At 46.2% G+C, this 14,227-nt stretch overlaps 1 protein-coding gene across 9 annotated transcripts in view; it reads left to right on the forward strand.

Moving 5' to 3' along the window:
* SMARCD3 (SWI/SNF related BAF chromatin remodeling complex subunit D3) overlaps positions 1 to 14,227 on the forward strand; it is a 245,590-nt gene that overhangs the window by 152,546 nt on the left and 78,817 nt on the right. For all 9 annotated transcript variants that reach the window (XM_074946671.1, XM_074946669.1, XM_074946670.1 and 6 more), the window contains one exon: positions 13,382 to 13,504. In XM_074946671.1, the coding sequence (XP_074802772.1) occupies positions 13,382 to 13,504 (123 nt within the window). The remainder of the gene's footprint in view (positions 1 to 13,381; positions 13,505 to 14,227) is intronic.

Genomic DNA, 14,227 nt, shown 5'->3' on the forward strand with positions numbered 1-14,227 from the left:
AATCACAGCCGCCAGTTCCTTTAGCACTCTCGGATGCAACGCATCCGGCCCCATGGACTTGTGCACGTCCAGGTTTTCTAAATAGTCCCGAACCACTTCTTCCTTCACAGAGGGCTGGTCACCTCCTCCCCATGCTGTGCTGCCCAGTGCAGTAGTCTGGGAGCTGACCTTGTTCGTGAAGACAGAGGCAAAAAAAGCATTGAGTACATTAGCTTTTTCCACATCCTCTGTCATTAGGTTGCCTCCCTCATTCAGTAGGGGGCCCACACTTTCCTTGGCTTTCTTCTTATTGCCAACATACCTGAAGAAACCCTTCTTGTTACTCATAATATCCCTCGCTAGCTGCAACTCCAGGTGTGATTTAGCCTTCCTGATTTCATTCCTACATGCCCGTGCAATATTTATATACTCATCCCTGGTCATTTGTCCAATCTTCCACTTCTTGTAAGCCTCTTTTTTGTGTTTAAGATCAGCAAGGATTTCACTGTTAAGCCAAGCTGGTCGCCTGCCATTATTTACTATTCTTTCTCCACATCGGGATGGTTTGTCCCTGTAACCGCAATAAGGATTCTTTAAAATACAGCCAGCTCTCCTGGACTCCTTTCCCCTCATGTTATTCTCGCAGGGGATCTTGCCCATCAGTTCCCTGAGGGAGTCAAAGTCTGCTTTTCTGAAGTCCAGGGTCCGTATTCTGCTGCTTTCCTTTCTTCCTTGTGTCCGGATCCTGAACTCGACCATCTCATGGTCACTGCCTCCCAGGTTCCCATCCACTTTTGCTTCCCCTACTAATTCTTCCTGGTTTGTGAGCAGCAGGTCAAGAAGAGCTCCGCCCTTAGTTGGTTCCTCCAGCACTTGCACCAGGAAATTGTCCCCTACATTTTCCAAAAACTTCCTGGATTGTCTGTGCACCACTGTATTGCTCTCCCAGCAGATATCAGGATGATTGAAGTCTCCCATGAGAACTAGGGCGTGAGATCTAGTAGCTTCTGCGAGTTGCCGGAAGAAAGCCTCGTCCACCTCATCCCCCTGGTCCAGTGGTCTGTAGCAGACTCCCACCACTACATCACTCTTGTTGCTCACACTTCTAAACTTAATCCAGAGACTCTCAGGTTTTTCTCCATTTCATACTTGAGCTCTGAGCAGTCATACTGCTCCCTTACATACAGTGCAACTCCCTCACTTTCTGGCCTCCCTGTCCTTCCTGAACAGTTTATACCCATCCAGTACAGTACTCCAGTCATGTGAGTTATCCCACCAAGTCTCTGTTATTCCAATCACATCATAATTCCCTGACTTTGCCAGGACCTCCAGTTCTCCCTGCTTGTTTCCCAGGCTTTGTGCATTTGTATATAGGCACTTGAGATAACCCACTGATCGCCGCTCGTTCTCAGTATGAGGCAGGAGCTCTCCCCTCTCACAAGCTCCTGCTCGTGCTTCCTCCCGGTATCCCACTTCCCCACTTACCTCAGGGCTTTGGTCTCCTTCCCCCGGTGAACCTAGTTTAACGCCCTCCTCACTAGGTTAGCCAGCCTGCTTGCGAAGATGCTCTTCCCTCTCTTCGTTAGGTGGAGCCCGATTCTGCCTAGCACTCCTCCTTCTTGGAGCACCATCCCATGGTCAAAGAATCCAAAGCCTTCTCTCCGACACCATCTGCGTAGCCATTCATTGACTTCCACGATTCGACGATCCCTACCAGGCGTTTTCCTTCCACGGGGAGGATGGACGAGAACACCACTTGCACCTCATACTTCTTTATCCTCCTTCCCAGAGCCACGTAGTCTGCAGTGATCCGCTCAAGTATCATTGGTGCCCACGTGGAAAAGCAGGAAGAGGTAGTGGTCCGAGGGCTTGATGAGTCTCGGCAGACTCTCCGTCATATCGCGAATCTTAGCCCCTGGCAAGCAGCAGACTTCTCTGTTTTCCCGGTCAGGGCGGCAGATAGATGACTCAGTCCCCCTGAGGAGAGAGTCCCCAACCACCACCACCCACCTCCTTCTCTTGGGAGTGGTGGTTGTGGAACCCCCATCCTTAGGACAGTGCATCTCATGCCTTTCAACTGGTGGAGTCTCCTTCTGCTCCCTTCCCCCAGACTTATCATCTGGGCCACTCCCCGCAATGGTACCTGTGGAGAGAACATGAAAACAGTTACTTACCTGTATTTGCGTTGCTGGTACATGGACGTTTCCCCTTCTTCTTCTGGAGGTCACATGTTGCCAAATTTCTTCACCGTCGTCCTGTCCCCGCTGCGCAGTCTGCTCTGAATCTTCAGAACCTTGTGCCTGTAGAAGCATATCCTGACGTCTGTCCAGGAAATCTTCAGTTTCTCTCATGCAACGCAGGGTCGATACCTGTTGCTCCAGACCTTGAACCTTCTCTTCCAATATGGAGACCAGCTTGCACTTTGTACAGACAAAGTCGCTTCTGTCCTGTGGAAGAAAGACAAACATGGCACATCCAGTGCAGGTCACAATAGCTGAACAATCCCCATCCATATTACTGTCCTACTACGAGATTCCTCAGGAGATGCAGTAATTACTCAGAAAAGTCGTTAGGGTGTAAGCCTCAGTGGGCTCACCCCAGGCGAACTCCCAGGCAAACTCCTGCTGTTTGCTGCTCTGCTGTCCCCTGCTGCTCAGCTGGTTCGCGGAGCACCAGCTTCTTTAAACAGCCAGGCTCACCTGATTCCCTCTGAAGCATCAGGCACTGGCCACTGCGAGAAGACAGGTGTAATGATTCTGCTGCTGGTGGGACACAACTGAAAGAATCAGTTCAGGACAAATTGTTTAGAGCAGGGCAATCACAGCCCAAAAGGTGGGGTTCCTTTATTACTAAGGCACACCAAACCAGACAGAGAATACTTTGGTCTCACCCCACTGGCTAACCAGAAGTCATACACGCAATTCCGTCAGACACTCCAGTTTCCCAGTATCACCACCAGCAGCCACTTCTTATGGGGGTGAATGGTTATGAAAACCAATACCCCAGTAAAAGAAAAAAGATTCTCCGGATCCCAAAGGACCAAGCCCCAGACCCAGATCAGTATACAAGTCAGATCTTACCCACAAATCACGCTGTTGCCAATCCTTTAGAATCTAAAACCTAAAGGTTTATTCATAAAAGAAAGAAATATAGATGAGAACTAGAATTGGTTAAATGGAATCAATTACATACAGTAATGGCAAAGTTCTTGGTTTCAGGCTTGTAGCAGTGATGGAATAAACTGCAGGCACAAATCAAGGCTCTGGAGTACATCCACAGCTGGATGGGTCATTCAGTCCTTTGTTCAGAGCTTCAGTTTGTACCAAGGTTCCTCCAGAGGTCAGAAGCAGGTTTGAAGACAAAATGGAGATGCTGCTGCCTTTTATAGTCCTTTTGTCATGTGGCTTTTGCTTCCTTTGTTCCAACCACAAGCCACCCAGCACATGGCATGGAAAAACCTTAGAGTTCTGTCCATAGGCATGTCCCTGTGTGCCTTGCTGAGTCACAAGGTGTATCTGCCTTCTCTCAGTGGGTCAGTTGTATAGCTGATGGTCCTTAATGGGCCATCAAGCAGGCTAGGCAGTGCTGACTCCACATTGTCTGGGGTGTCACCCAGAAGCATAGCATAACTTTGAAATACAGACAGGATAAAGCCAGTACTTATAACTTTAAATACAAAAATGATACATTTATACAGATAGCATAATCATAACCAGCAAATCATAACCTTTTCATGGACACCTTACGTGACCTCCTTTGTACAAGATTTGGTGCCACTATATGACCTTGATTGCAACAATGATCTGTACGGTCACAGTTCATGTCAATAACATCACAACAGGATACAGGGCTAGGTGGACCATTGGTCTTATTCAGTATATCCATTCTTATGTCTTTTTAAATTTTTCTCCTGACTAAAGAATCAAGCCCAATCTTTTCAAGGTCTGCACCTAATCATTCTCATAATTTGTCTCTGCATTCCACCTTACTCTCCAATACATTTCCTGAGAGGGGGTGACCAGTACTGCACTTAGTATTCCAGATGAGATGACAGCATTGATTTATATGATGGTATTATAATATTTTCCGTAAAAGCGGCAAAGAGTCCTGTGGCACCTTATAGACTAACAGACGTATTAGAGCATAAGCTTTCGTGGGTGAATACATACATGCATTTGACAAAGTGGGTATTCGCCCACAGAAGCTTATGCTCCGTTACGTCTGTTAGTCTATAAGGTGCCACAGGACTCTTTGCCGCTTTTACAGATCCAGACTAACACGGCTACCCGTCCAGTATTTTCCATATTACTCTCCATGTCATTGCTTATATAGCCTAGCATTTGTGTGTGCTTGGTTGCTTATTTGTTTTTACTGCTAATGCATAGTGAGCAGAGGCCTTCATAGAGATGAAAGGGGTAAATAGTGAGGTGGCAAAATTTACCAATGTTACAAAACTGCTCAAGGTAGTTAAGTCCCAGGCAGACTGCAAAGAGCTACAAAAGGATCTCTAAAGACTGGGTGACTGGGCAACAAAATGGCAGATGAAATTCAATATTGATGAATGCAAAGTAATGCACATTGGAAAGCATAATCCCAACTATACATAAGAAATGATGGGGTCTAAATTAGCTGTTATCGCTCAAGAAAGAGATCTTGGAGTCATTGTGGATAATTCTCTGAAAACATCCACTCAATGTGCAGCGGCAGTCAAAAAAAGCTAACAGAATGTTGGGCATCCTTAAGAAAGGGATAGATAATAAGACAGAAAATATCATATAGCCTCTATATAAATCCATGGTATGCCCACATCTTGAATACTGTGTGCAGATGTGGTCACTCCATCTCAAAAAAGATACATTGGAATTGGAAAAGGTTCAGAAAAGGGCAACAAAAATGATTAGGGGTATGGAACAGCTTCCATATGAGGAGAGATTAATAAGACTGGGACTTTTCAGCTTGGAAAAGAGATAACTAAGGGGGGAATATGATTGAAGTCTATAAAATCATGACTGGTGTGGAGAAAGTAAATAAGGAAGTGTTATTTACTCCTCATAACACAAGAACTAGGGGTTACCAAGTAAAATTAATTGGCAGCAGGTTTAAAAGAAACAAAAGGAAGTATTTCTTCATACTGCGCACAGTCAACCTGTGGAATGCCTTGCCAGAGGATGTTTTGAAGGCCAAGACTATAACAGGGTTAAAAAAAGAACTATATATGTTCATGGTGGATAGGTCCATCAATGGCTATTAGCCAGGATGGGCAGGGATGGTGTCCCTAGCCTCTGCTGGCCAGAAGCTGGGAATGAGTGACAGGGAATGGATCACTTGATGATTACCTGTTCCGTTCATTCCCTCTGGGGCACCTGGCATTGGCCGCTGTCAGAAGACAGGATACTGGGGTAGATGGACCTTTTGTCTGACCCAGTGTAGCTGTTGTTATGTTCTTATGTCCTCCATTAGGCCCGGGTCTTTTTCTGAATTGATATAATTCATTTCAAATCAAGTAAGTTGTATGAGTAGTTTCCAATCCTCCCCATGTCTCCTAAATTTCTTTAGTAACCTCTTGTGAGGCTACCAAATGCATGTGATTAAAACTTTTATTCCACATCATACCAATTTGTGGTTTGTCTGCCTGTCAGCCTCTCTATATGTAGATACAAAAGCATAGATTTTTATCTACTCTGTCTTTTAAGGACAAGATTTACCCTACACTTAGGAGCATGGTATGAAAAAACTAGAACAATATAAAATTAACATGGTACATATTACATCAATTAAAAACTGGCTAACTGGTAGGTCTCGAAATATAATTGTAAATGGGGAGTCGTCATTGATAGGGTCTGTTTCTAGTGGTCCTGCAGGGATTGGTTCTTGGCCCTATGTTGTTTAATTTTTTTATCCGTGATCTGGAAGAAAACATAAAGTAGTCACTGGTAAGGTTTGCAGATGACACAAATTTGAGGGAGTGGTAAATAATGAAGAAGAGAGCTCCCCAATACAGAGTGATCTGGATTACTTGGTAAGCTGGGCACAAACAAACAGTATGTGTTTAATATGGCTAAATGCAAATGTATACCTGTAGGAATAAGGAATTTGGCCATACTTAGAGTATGGGGGACTCTATCCTGGGAAGCAGTGACTCTGGAAAAGATTTGGGAGTCGCGGTGGATAATCAGCTGAACAGGCACTTCCAAAGCAATGCTGTGGCCAAAAGGGCAAATACAATCCTTGGCTGTATAAACAAGGGAATCTCACGGAGAATTAGAGAAGTTATTTTACCTCTGTATTTGCCATTGGTGCTACTGCTGCTGGAATATTGTGTCCCGTTCTGGTGTCTACAATTCAAGAAGGAGTTTGATAAATTGGAGAGGGTTTAGAGAAGAGCCATGAGAATGATTAAAGAATTAGAAAACATGCCTTACAGTGACAGACTCTAGGAGATCCATCTGTTTAGTTTAACAAGACAAGGTTAACGGTGAATTAATTACAGTTTATAACAGAGGTGGGCAAACTATGGCCCACGGGCCACATCCGCCCTACGGAACCGTCCTGCCCAGCCCTTGAGTTCCCCGCCAGGGAGGCTAGCCCCTGGCCCCTGCCCTGCTATTCCCCCACCCCTGCAGCCACGCGGGCAGCGCTCTGGGCAGTGGGGTTGTGCTCTCTTGCAGGGCAGCACAGCAGCGTTTTTGGCACCAGCCGGACGGCGCAGCTGCCAGACATGCTGCTTTGAGCAGCATGGTAAGGGGGCGGAGGAGTTGGATAAGGGACCGGGAGTTCCGGGGGGCAGTCAGGGAGCAGGGGGTGGTTGGATGGGGCAGGGCAGTCAGGGGGCGGGGAGCAGGGTGGATTGGATTAGGGGGTGGGGTTCCGGGGGGCGGATAGGTGCAGGGGTGTGGATAGGGGTCAGGGCAGTCAGGCGACGGGGAGCAGGGGGAGTTGGATAGGCGTGGGAATCCCTGGGGGCCTGTCAGGGGGTGGGGGTTGGGGCAATCAGGGAGCAGGGGGGTTAGATAGGAGGTGGGGTCCCGGGAGGGGATGGTCAGGGGACAAGGAGCAGGGTGGGGTTGGATGGTTCGGGGGTTCTGAGGGCGGCAATCAGGGGGTGGGAAGTGGGAGGGTTCAGATGGGGGCAGGGGTTAGGCTGTTTGGGGAGGCACAGCCTTCCCTACCCGGCCCTCAATACAGTTTTGCAACCCCGATCTATAAATACCTGCATGGGGAACAAATATTTGATCATGGGCTCCACAGTCTAGAAGAGAAAAGGTCTAACATGTTCCAATGGCTGGAAGTTGAAGCTAGACAAATTCAGACTGGCAATATTTTTAACAGTGAGTGTAATTAACCACTGGAATAATTTACCAATAGTCATGGTTGATTCTCTATCACTGACAATTTTAAATCGAAATTGGATGTTTTTCTAAATGTATCTGCTCTAGGAATTATTTTTGGGAAGTTCTGTGTTCTGTGTTAAATAGAAGACAGACCTGATGATCACAGTGGCCTTTTCTGGCCTTGGAATTTATGAATCTATGAGCAGCATGGAGGTCTATATGGGACATCTACACTTAGATCTGTACACAATGCTGTACATAAAACCTGCAGTCAGGCATAATTCTATGCCTTCAGCAGATTTTGGTTCATCCTCTGATATCTGTTGTAACTTGCATGAGATTCCCTAGCAGAGCTAGGAAAGCATCCAGCAGAGATTGTAACCTTCAGTGAACTCGCCAGCAAGTTACAATCACCTTCAGGCAGTCAGTGGAGATTGTAATTTACATTGGGCACCTCACAGAAGTTGCAGTCTCTTTTCAGGTTTCAGAGTAGCAGCCGTGTTCGTCTGTATTCGCAAAAAGAAAAGGAGGACTTGTGGCACCTTAGAGACTAACCAATTTATTTGAGCATAAGCTTTCGTGAGCTACAGCTCACTTCATCGGAGGCATTCATGCAAGTGCAAAAGTTAAGAATGTAAGCATTGTGAACTACAGTTAGTTTTCTAAACAGACTTGGTTGATTTCTAGGAATGCTGCTTATTTAATCAAACTTATGAGCTCCACCGGTTATTGTGAATCTGATGCCTGAAGAACTCAGAGATAGAAACAGCTACTGTTCATATGGTTGCAAGATCTGTTTTCCAGTGTATATGTGAGACTCATGTTCTAGTATAGTCTGTTCCATTCTGCATAGGTTCTTACGCTGTGTTCGTTACCATAGTATTTGAGAGCCTTCTTTCTCTTTTTCATTCTCTCTCCAGGAGGAAAATTGAGAGAGCACTATAGTGTTTTGTTTTGGTAGGTTTTTTTTTTTTTTTAATGTATGTGCTGCTATACCTGTATATTATTGAAAGGAGGTCAAAGAAGTGTCTTGAACTTTAAGTGGAAGGTGATAGTTCTTAGTTCTGTGGAGTTCAGTTCACCGTCTTGAACCAGTCCCCAAGTAAGTTCTATCTCCTGAACATGATGAACATTACTCTTGCGGTGGGCAGTTCCAGTGTGCCTGAGGAACAGATATATTGATCTTGGTCTTCATCCTGGAGCTTTACATCATCTTTTCAATATCATGGTCTCAGGCTCCTGAGCACCTTTGTGATAAAGACCAAGACTGTGACTTGATATTCTGTGGGAAGTTAGGGTACAGAGAACAGGTGTGATGTGCTTGTGGTGATCTGTGTTGCTGAGATGTGCTGTTGCAATCTGTGCTAGCTGGCATTTCCTAATAGCGGATGGTGTCATAACCAGGTATATTGCATTGCTGTAGTCCAGCAAGAAGGTAACAAAGGTGTCCATAACTGAGGCAAAGTCATCATCTGCCAGGATGAGATGGAGTCTCCTAATGAACCAGAGATGTAGAAAGCAAAGTTCACAGATGCTGCTGTGTGAGAGCTTTAGCATCAGCAAGGAATACAAAAGTGCATGTGAGCTGTGAAATGAATTGACCAACTGTGAGTGTGAACCATCAACCAAAGGAAACAACACTATGGTTGCAAAGTGCTTATACTGCTAACCAGCGTTACCTTTGTCTTGCTGGGGTTTAGATTCAGCCAGCTGTTCTTCATTTGAAAGCCGATCTTGTCCAAGCTCTAGGCCATCTTGGTAGTAAAGGTGTAGTTGTATGTGGTGAAGGATAAGTAGAACTGTATATTATCTGCATATTACAGCATTTGAATTATTGTCGTCTCACCAGGTTTCCTTTTGGCTTCATCTAGATGTTGTATAGGATCAGAGACAGAACTGGTCTCAACGGGACTCCATAAATTGGACATCTAGTTGCAGTTTTCCAAAACTGCCCTCTGCATGCGTCCATCCAGGAATGACTCAAATCATTTTAACACATTCTCCTGGACTTCTGCCACCTCTTTGAGGCAGGACAACAGTATGTGACAGTGTCAAATGCTGCAGTGAGATCCAGTAAGAGGAGGATGACTGTCTGCCTTTACCTGTTGACAGCAGCATATCCTCTATCAGTGCTATTAATATGCTTTTTCTGTCCCATATCCTGGCCTGAATCCAGATTGTGTCAGGTATAGGTTGCTGGCTTTGGTTAGATGAGTTCTAGTCAGCCTTTGGCTAGCTTCTCTATGAGTTTGAAAGTTTAATAATGAGCAGTATTTGGCTAGAACCACTGTATCCAGGGTCGGCTTATTCAATGTTCATCAGACTATTATATATTTAAAGGAGGAAGGGAAGATTCCTCCTTGAATAGGGATTGATTGTTCTGGTCAAGAGTGGAACCACTTACTCATGACTCTCTTGCACTAGCCAGGAAGAGGAGGGGTCAGATTCACCCCCATGCTTCTTGTGAAGTGAATGGGCTGGACTCTGGGAACACAGATGGGTTGTTGGTTGGCTGGCAGAGGGGGATCAGATCCCTGCAAGCCAAAAAAACTTTCCTGAATGTGTGTGATCATTTCAGTGAAGTAGGAGGATAGTTCTTCACAGTGCTGGGTTCTGCTCTGGGCTGCAGACATCATGATTAATGAAGCCGTTTAACACCTCAAATAGTTTCTTGAGTGGTATTTGAAATGGAGGCTGATCGAAAGGTTCTTTTGGCCTGTAACACAGGTTAAAGTGAGCTTGAAGGAATTCTTTGTCTTTCAACCTGTCTCTTCCAGTCTTTGTTTTCTGCTGTTGGTGCTTGAGTTTTTGTCCCTTTGTCTTCATCCAGGACAGGGTTTCAGAAAACAAAGATCTGTGTGGCTGATGAGGAAGGAAGTGCCTCTGCGGGGGCAATTATAGTGAAGGTCAAGATTCAAGTATGAGGATAATGGTGTCTCAGATCCTCAATATCTTGACCTGTTGGTGGAGTGGTGCAGTCCTTTAGCATGTTTTGGAATTTGATATGGTCCATGAGTCTACATGGATTAATCAAATTCATGGGTCTTTCTTTTTGCATTGGTGTTGGGAGATCTCTGATTAATGCCCTTACTGGGGTGATGGTCTTTTCTGAGACAATGGCTGGTTTGCAATGTCCTCTGTATGAACATCTGATTTGAAGAACAGCTCACATATGTGAGTTACATATTCTGCTGGTTTCTCCAGGTACCTTTGAGTCCACCATTTATTATTAGTTATTATTTGTGTAGCAGTAATCACATGCTCACGTGCATACAAATAGACTGTCCTGGCCCAGGGTAGCAGCCTTTGGGTATGTCTGCACTGCAGTAAAACACCCGTGGCCAGCCTGTGTCAGCTGACTTGGACTTGTGGGGCTCGGGCTGCGGGACTATACAATTGCAGTGTAGATGTGGACTTGGGCTGGAGCCTAAGTTCTGGGGCTCCCTGAGTGGGGAGGGTCCCAGAGTCTGGGCTCCAGCCTGAGCCTGAACCTCTACCAAGATGTTTTATAGCCCTGCAGCTTGAGCCCCACGAGCCTGAGTCAGCTGACATGGGCTGGCTGCAGGTATTTTTTTGCAGCGTAGACAGACTATTTGAGTCCATCATGTTACACCTGAAGAGTTTACAAGCTAAAAGCAAGATACATAGAATGCAGGACACACTAGGAAATCCATAGGTAAGCATCATTTAGCATTGTTATTCATAATTATTATATGATTCTTCCTTGTGGCACAAAAGGAGACAAGTTCTGATACGTAGGGTGCAGCTGACTTGTACAAGAACATGAAGGAAGTGTGAGAAGCTTAAAATGGATGTGTTAGGCAAGGGGGAGCCAGTGGAGAGTTGCAAGGAGAGGTGTGATGTAGTCTAGTTGACAGGGATGAAAGATAATTTTACCTGTCTCATTCTGAATGGATTAGAGGAGACAGTGTCGATATCATGGTTGGCCAGAGTGGAGGAGTTAGCAGTAAAGAAGACAGGAAAGATCAGGGTTTGAAGAACTGGCTCTTTGGACCATCTAATTGGAGATGAAGGGGCAGATTTTTGTTATATTGAGGAGGAAAAAACAGAAGGATTTGGATATAGCCTGAATATAAGGAGAAAGTGAGAGTTAGGAGTTGAAGATGACCTCCATGTTGCAAGTTGGCGTAACAGGGAAGATGATGGTGATGTCGATGGTAATGAAATAAGTGGAGAGGGTTTAGAAGGTCAAATAAGGAGGTCAGTTTGAGTCATGATAAGTTTGTGTAATCAGCAAGCCTTGCAGGAAGAATTATTGAGAGGGAGGCAGGTCAGGCGGGAAGAGGTGGTTTTGTGAGTCATCTAAGAAGGTATGATTTTTATGGAGATTATAAAGTGTGCAGTGTAGTTGTAGCCGTGTTGGTCCCAGGATATTAGAGAGACAAGGTGGGTGAGCTAATATCTTTTACTGGAAAAGCTGTTAGTGACAGAGACAAGCTTTCGAGCTACACAAAGTTCTTCTTCGGCTCTGTATAGTTCGAAAGCTTCTCTCTTTTACCATTATAAGGTCTGATGGTTTATTGGAGCAGCTTGTGTGCTCACAGGTACAAAACCCACCACACTGGTTGCTAGGGGAATATTATGGGTGATCAGAGCAGTGCAGAGATGCGGGAGATAGCTGTGCTGGGAATGGAGGAATGTGATGGGATAAATAGTTACTGGGGAGGCCTAGAGTGCATGTGTTATAGGGGGCAATTGGGGTGGCAGCAGAGTTGTGCAGGAGGGTAGAGCAGTGTGTGGGTGAACATTACAGGTAAAGCTCTGCAGGATAGGGAAATATGGTGAGGGGGATGGAACTGCTAGTGCATCTAGTTTTGCAAGTTCATATACTACAAAAACGGATGCCAATATAAGAGGGATGACCAAATTTACTGACCCTCCAAGCTGCATACAACCATCTTCAGAAGTTCAAGAGCCGAGGTGTGCCTGTCGGGGCTTGGGGCTTGAGCTCCGCGGCAGGGTGGTGGGGTTAGGGGCTTCTGCCCTGCAGAGAAGGGGAGGGGGGGTCTCGGGGCTTCAGCCTTACAGGAGTTGCCTGATGGGGCTTGGGGCTTCAGCCCCGTGGGAGGCACCCAATGACATTTGGGGCTTCAGCACTGCAGGAACAGGGGGATCTCGGGGTTTCAGCCCCACCCCTGCTGAAGTCCCAAGCCCCAGCAGGCGCGCCCCGCAGTATTGAAGCCCTGAGACCCCCCCCTCACTGCTGGGCAGAGCCAGAGGCAACAGGGGGTGGGGACTCATGGGGTCACATGCTTCCTCAGATTTTTGCCAAGATTTGCTGGTCCTGCTCCATTACATGGTGCTACTGGGCCCCCTCCCTGCACAGCAGCTGCTGGATTTGGCAAGCTGTGAGCTGCGGCTGTGGGGACAGGCTGCAGCAAACAGCTGGGAGATGCAGGGAGAACCGCTGAGGGTATGGGGTATGTGTGTGTGTGGGGGGGCATGACTCAAGCTGTTGGGGGGTTTGAACCTTTAAAATGTGCCCCTCCCCAGTCTCAGCAGGCACCAGTTGTCTCTGGCAGAAGACCTGAACTCCCTCCCACAGTCTGTAGGTGGAGAATGTAGGCGGAGGGGCAAGCCACACTTTATCTGTAAAAGAGCTGCATGTGGCTTGCGAGCCATGGTTTGGTTACCCCCTGCTGGAATTGAGAAAGGAAGAATGAGATTGTTTTAAAGCATCAGAATTATTTAATCTTTTTACAAGAAATAGTTTTCAAAAGGTTTGTAAAAACAGTAGGACATTGACTTCCAGGGCTGTGGGGTATGCACGGTACCCTTCTTTCTTCCTTGGTGTATGGCCCATTCTCTGCTCTTCCTCACTGCTGAGGGTTTCTGAATGGAATTTCAAGATCCAGCATTTCAGTAAGTTTTGTTACATACCCAGGGACAAATGCAGACCTGAAGTAGGCTGGTGCAACTCCACTGAGCACTCAAATTCTACAGTGATAGGGGGCCATATAAATACTTAGATACATCTATATCCCAGGGCTGCCCCATGCCTGGAATGTGCGCTGTGTGTGTTATTTTCTTATCTCTGTTTTGTTTAACAGCAAAAACGGAAACTGAGGCTTTACATCTCCAACACCTTTAACCCTGCAAAATCTGATGCTGATGACTCTGACGGCAGCATTGCATCCTGGGAGCTGCGAGTGGAAGGAAAGCTCCTGGATGATGTAAGACTTGGCTGCATTTCTCTCTCCACTAGGGTTGAGAAGGGGCTGGAAGTTCCTGTTGTGTTCTGTAGGATGCTGGACTGTCAGAGAATGTCAGTGTTAGAAAGGATATCTCCATATAGGAGTGGAAGGGCCACTACTGCTGTGGAAGCATTATGTCCAGCAGAAGCAGAAGTACAGACATAATTCTGTGGCATGTGGGCAAAAAGGGAGGGGAGGGGGCATGATACTGACAGAAGGAAAGAAAGGGAGAGACCGAAACATAGAAGGAGAGAAGAGGATTGCACTGGGGGAAATTCATTTCATTTGTAGATGTAGGCTGGATTTGGGCCATACCTTGTGGAATAGGTCTTGTCTGGGGAAGGCAGTGTTGCTATGTGGTGTGACATGAGCAGGACAGGCTGCATTGTGAGGAGTAGGCTAGAGGGGCAAGAAGAGGATGTAAGGTGGTTTGTGTTCATAGGAAGTGTAAGAGAGCATATGTAGGGGGTCAGGGCCAGGTTGGAAGAGGATTATTATTATTTTTTATTGCAGTGGTGCCTAAAGGTCCCAATCAAGGTTTTAGTCCCCTTCTGCTAAGTGCAGAACACACATATAGCAAAGACAGTCTGTCGTATTCTGGGGTGCAATCCAGACCAGTGAGGGGTTGTGTCACTACCTGCCCTGCAACCTTGGGTGCCTCTCAGTGTTCTATTATTCTAGTTCCCAGCCTGTTTGCTTACA

Source organism: Natator depressus, chromosome 2, assembly GCF_965152275.1.
Source record: "Natator depressus isolate rNatDep1 chromosome 2, rNatDep2.hap1, whole genome shotgun sequence".
Classification (NCBI taxonomy): domain Eukaryota; kingdom Metazoa; phylum Chordata; order Testudines; family Cheloniidae; genus Natator; species Natator depressus.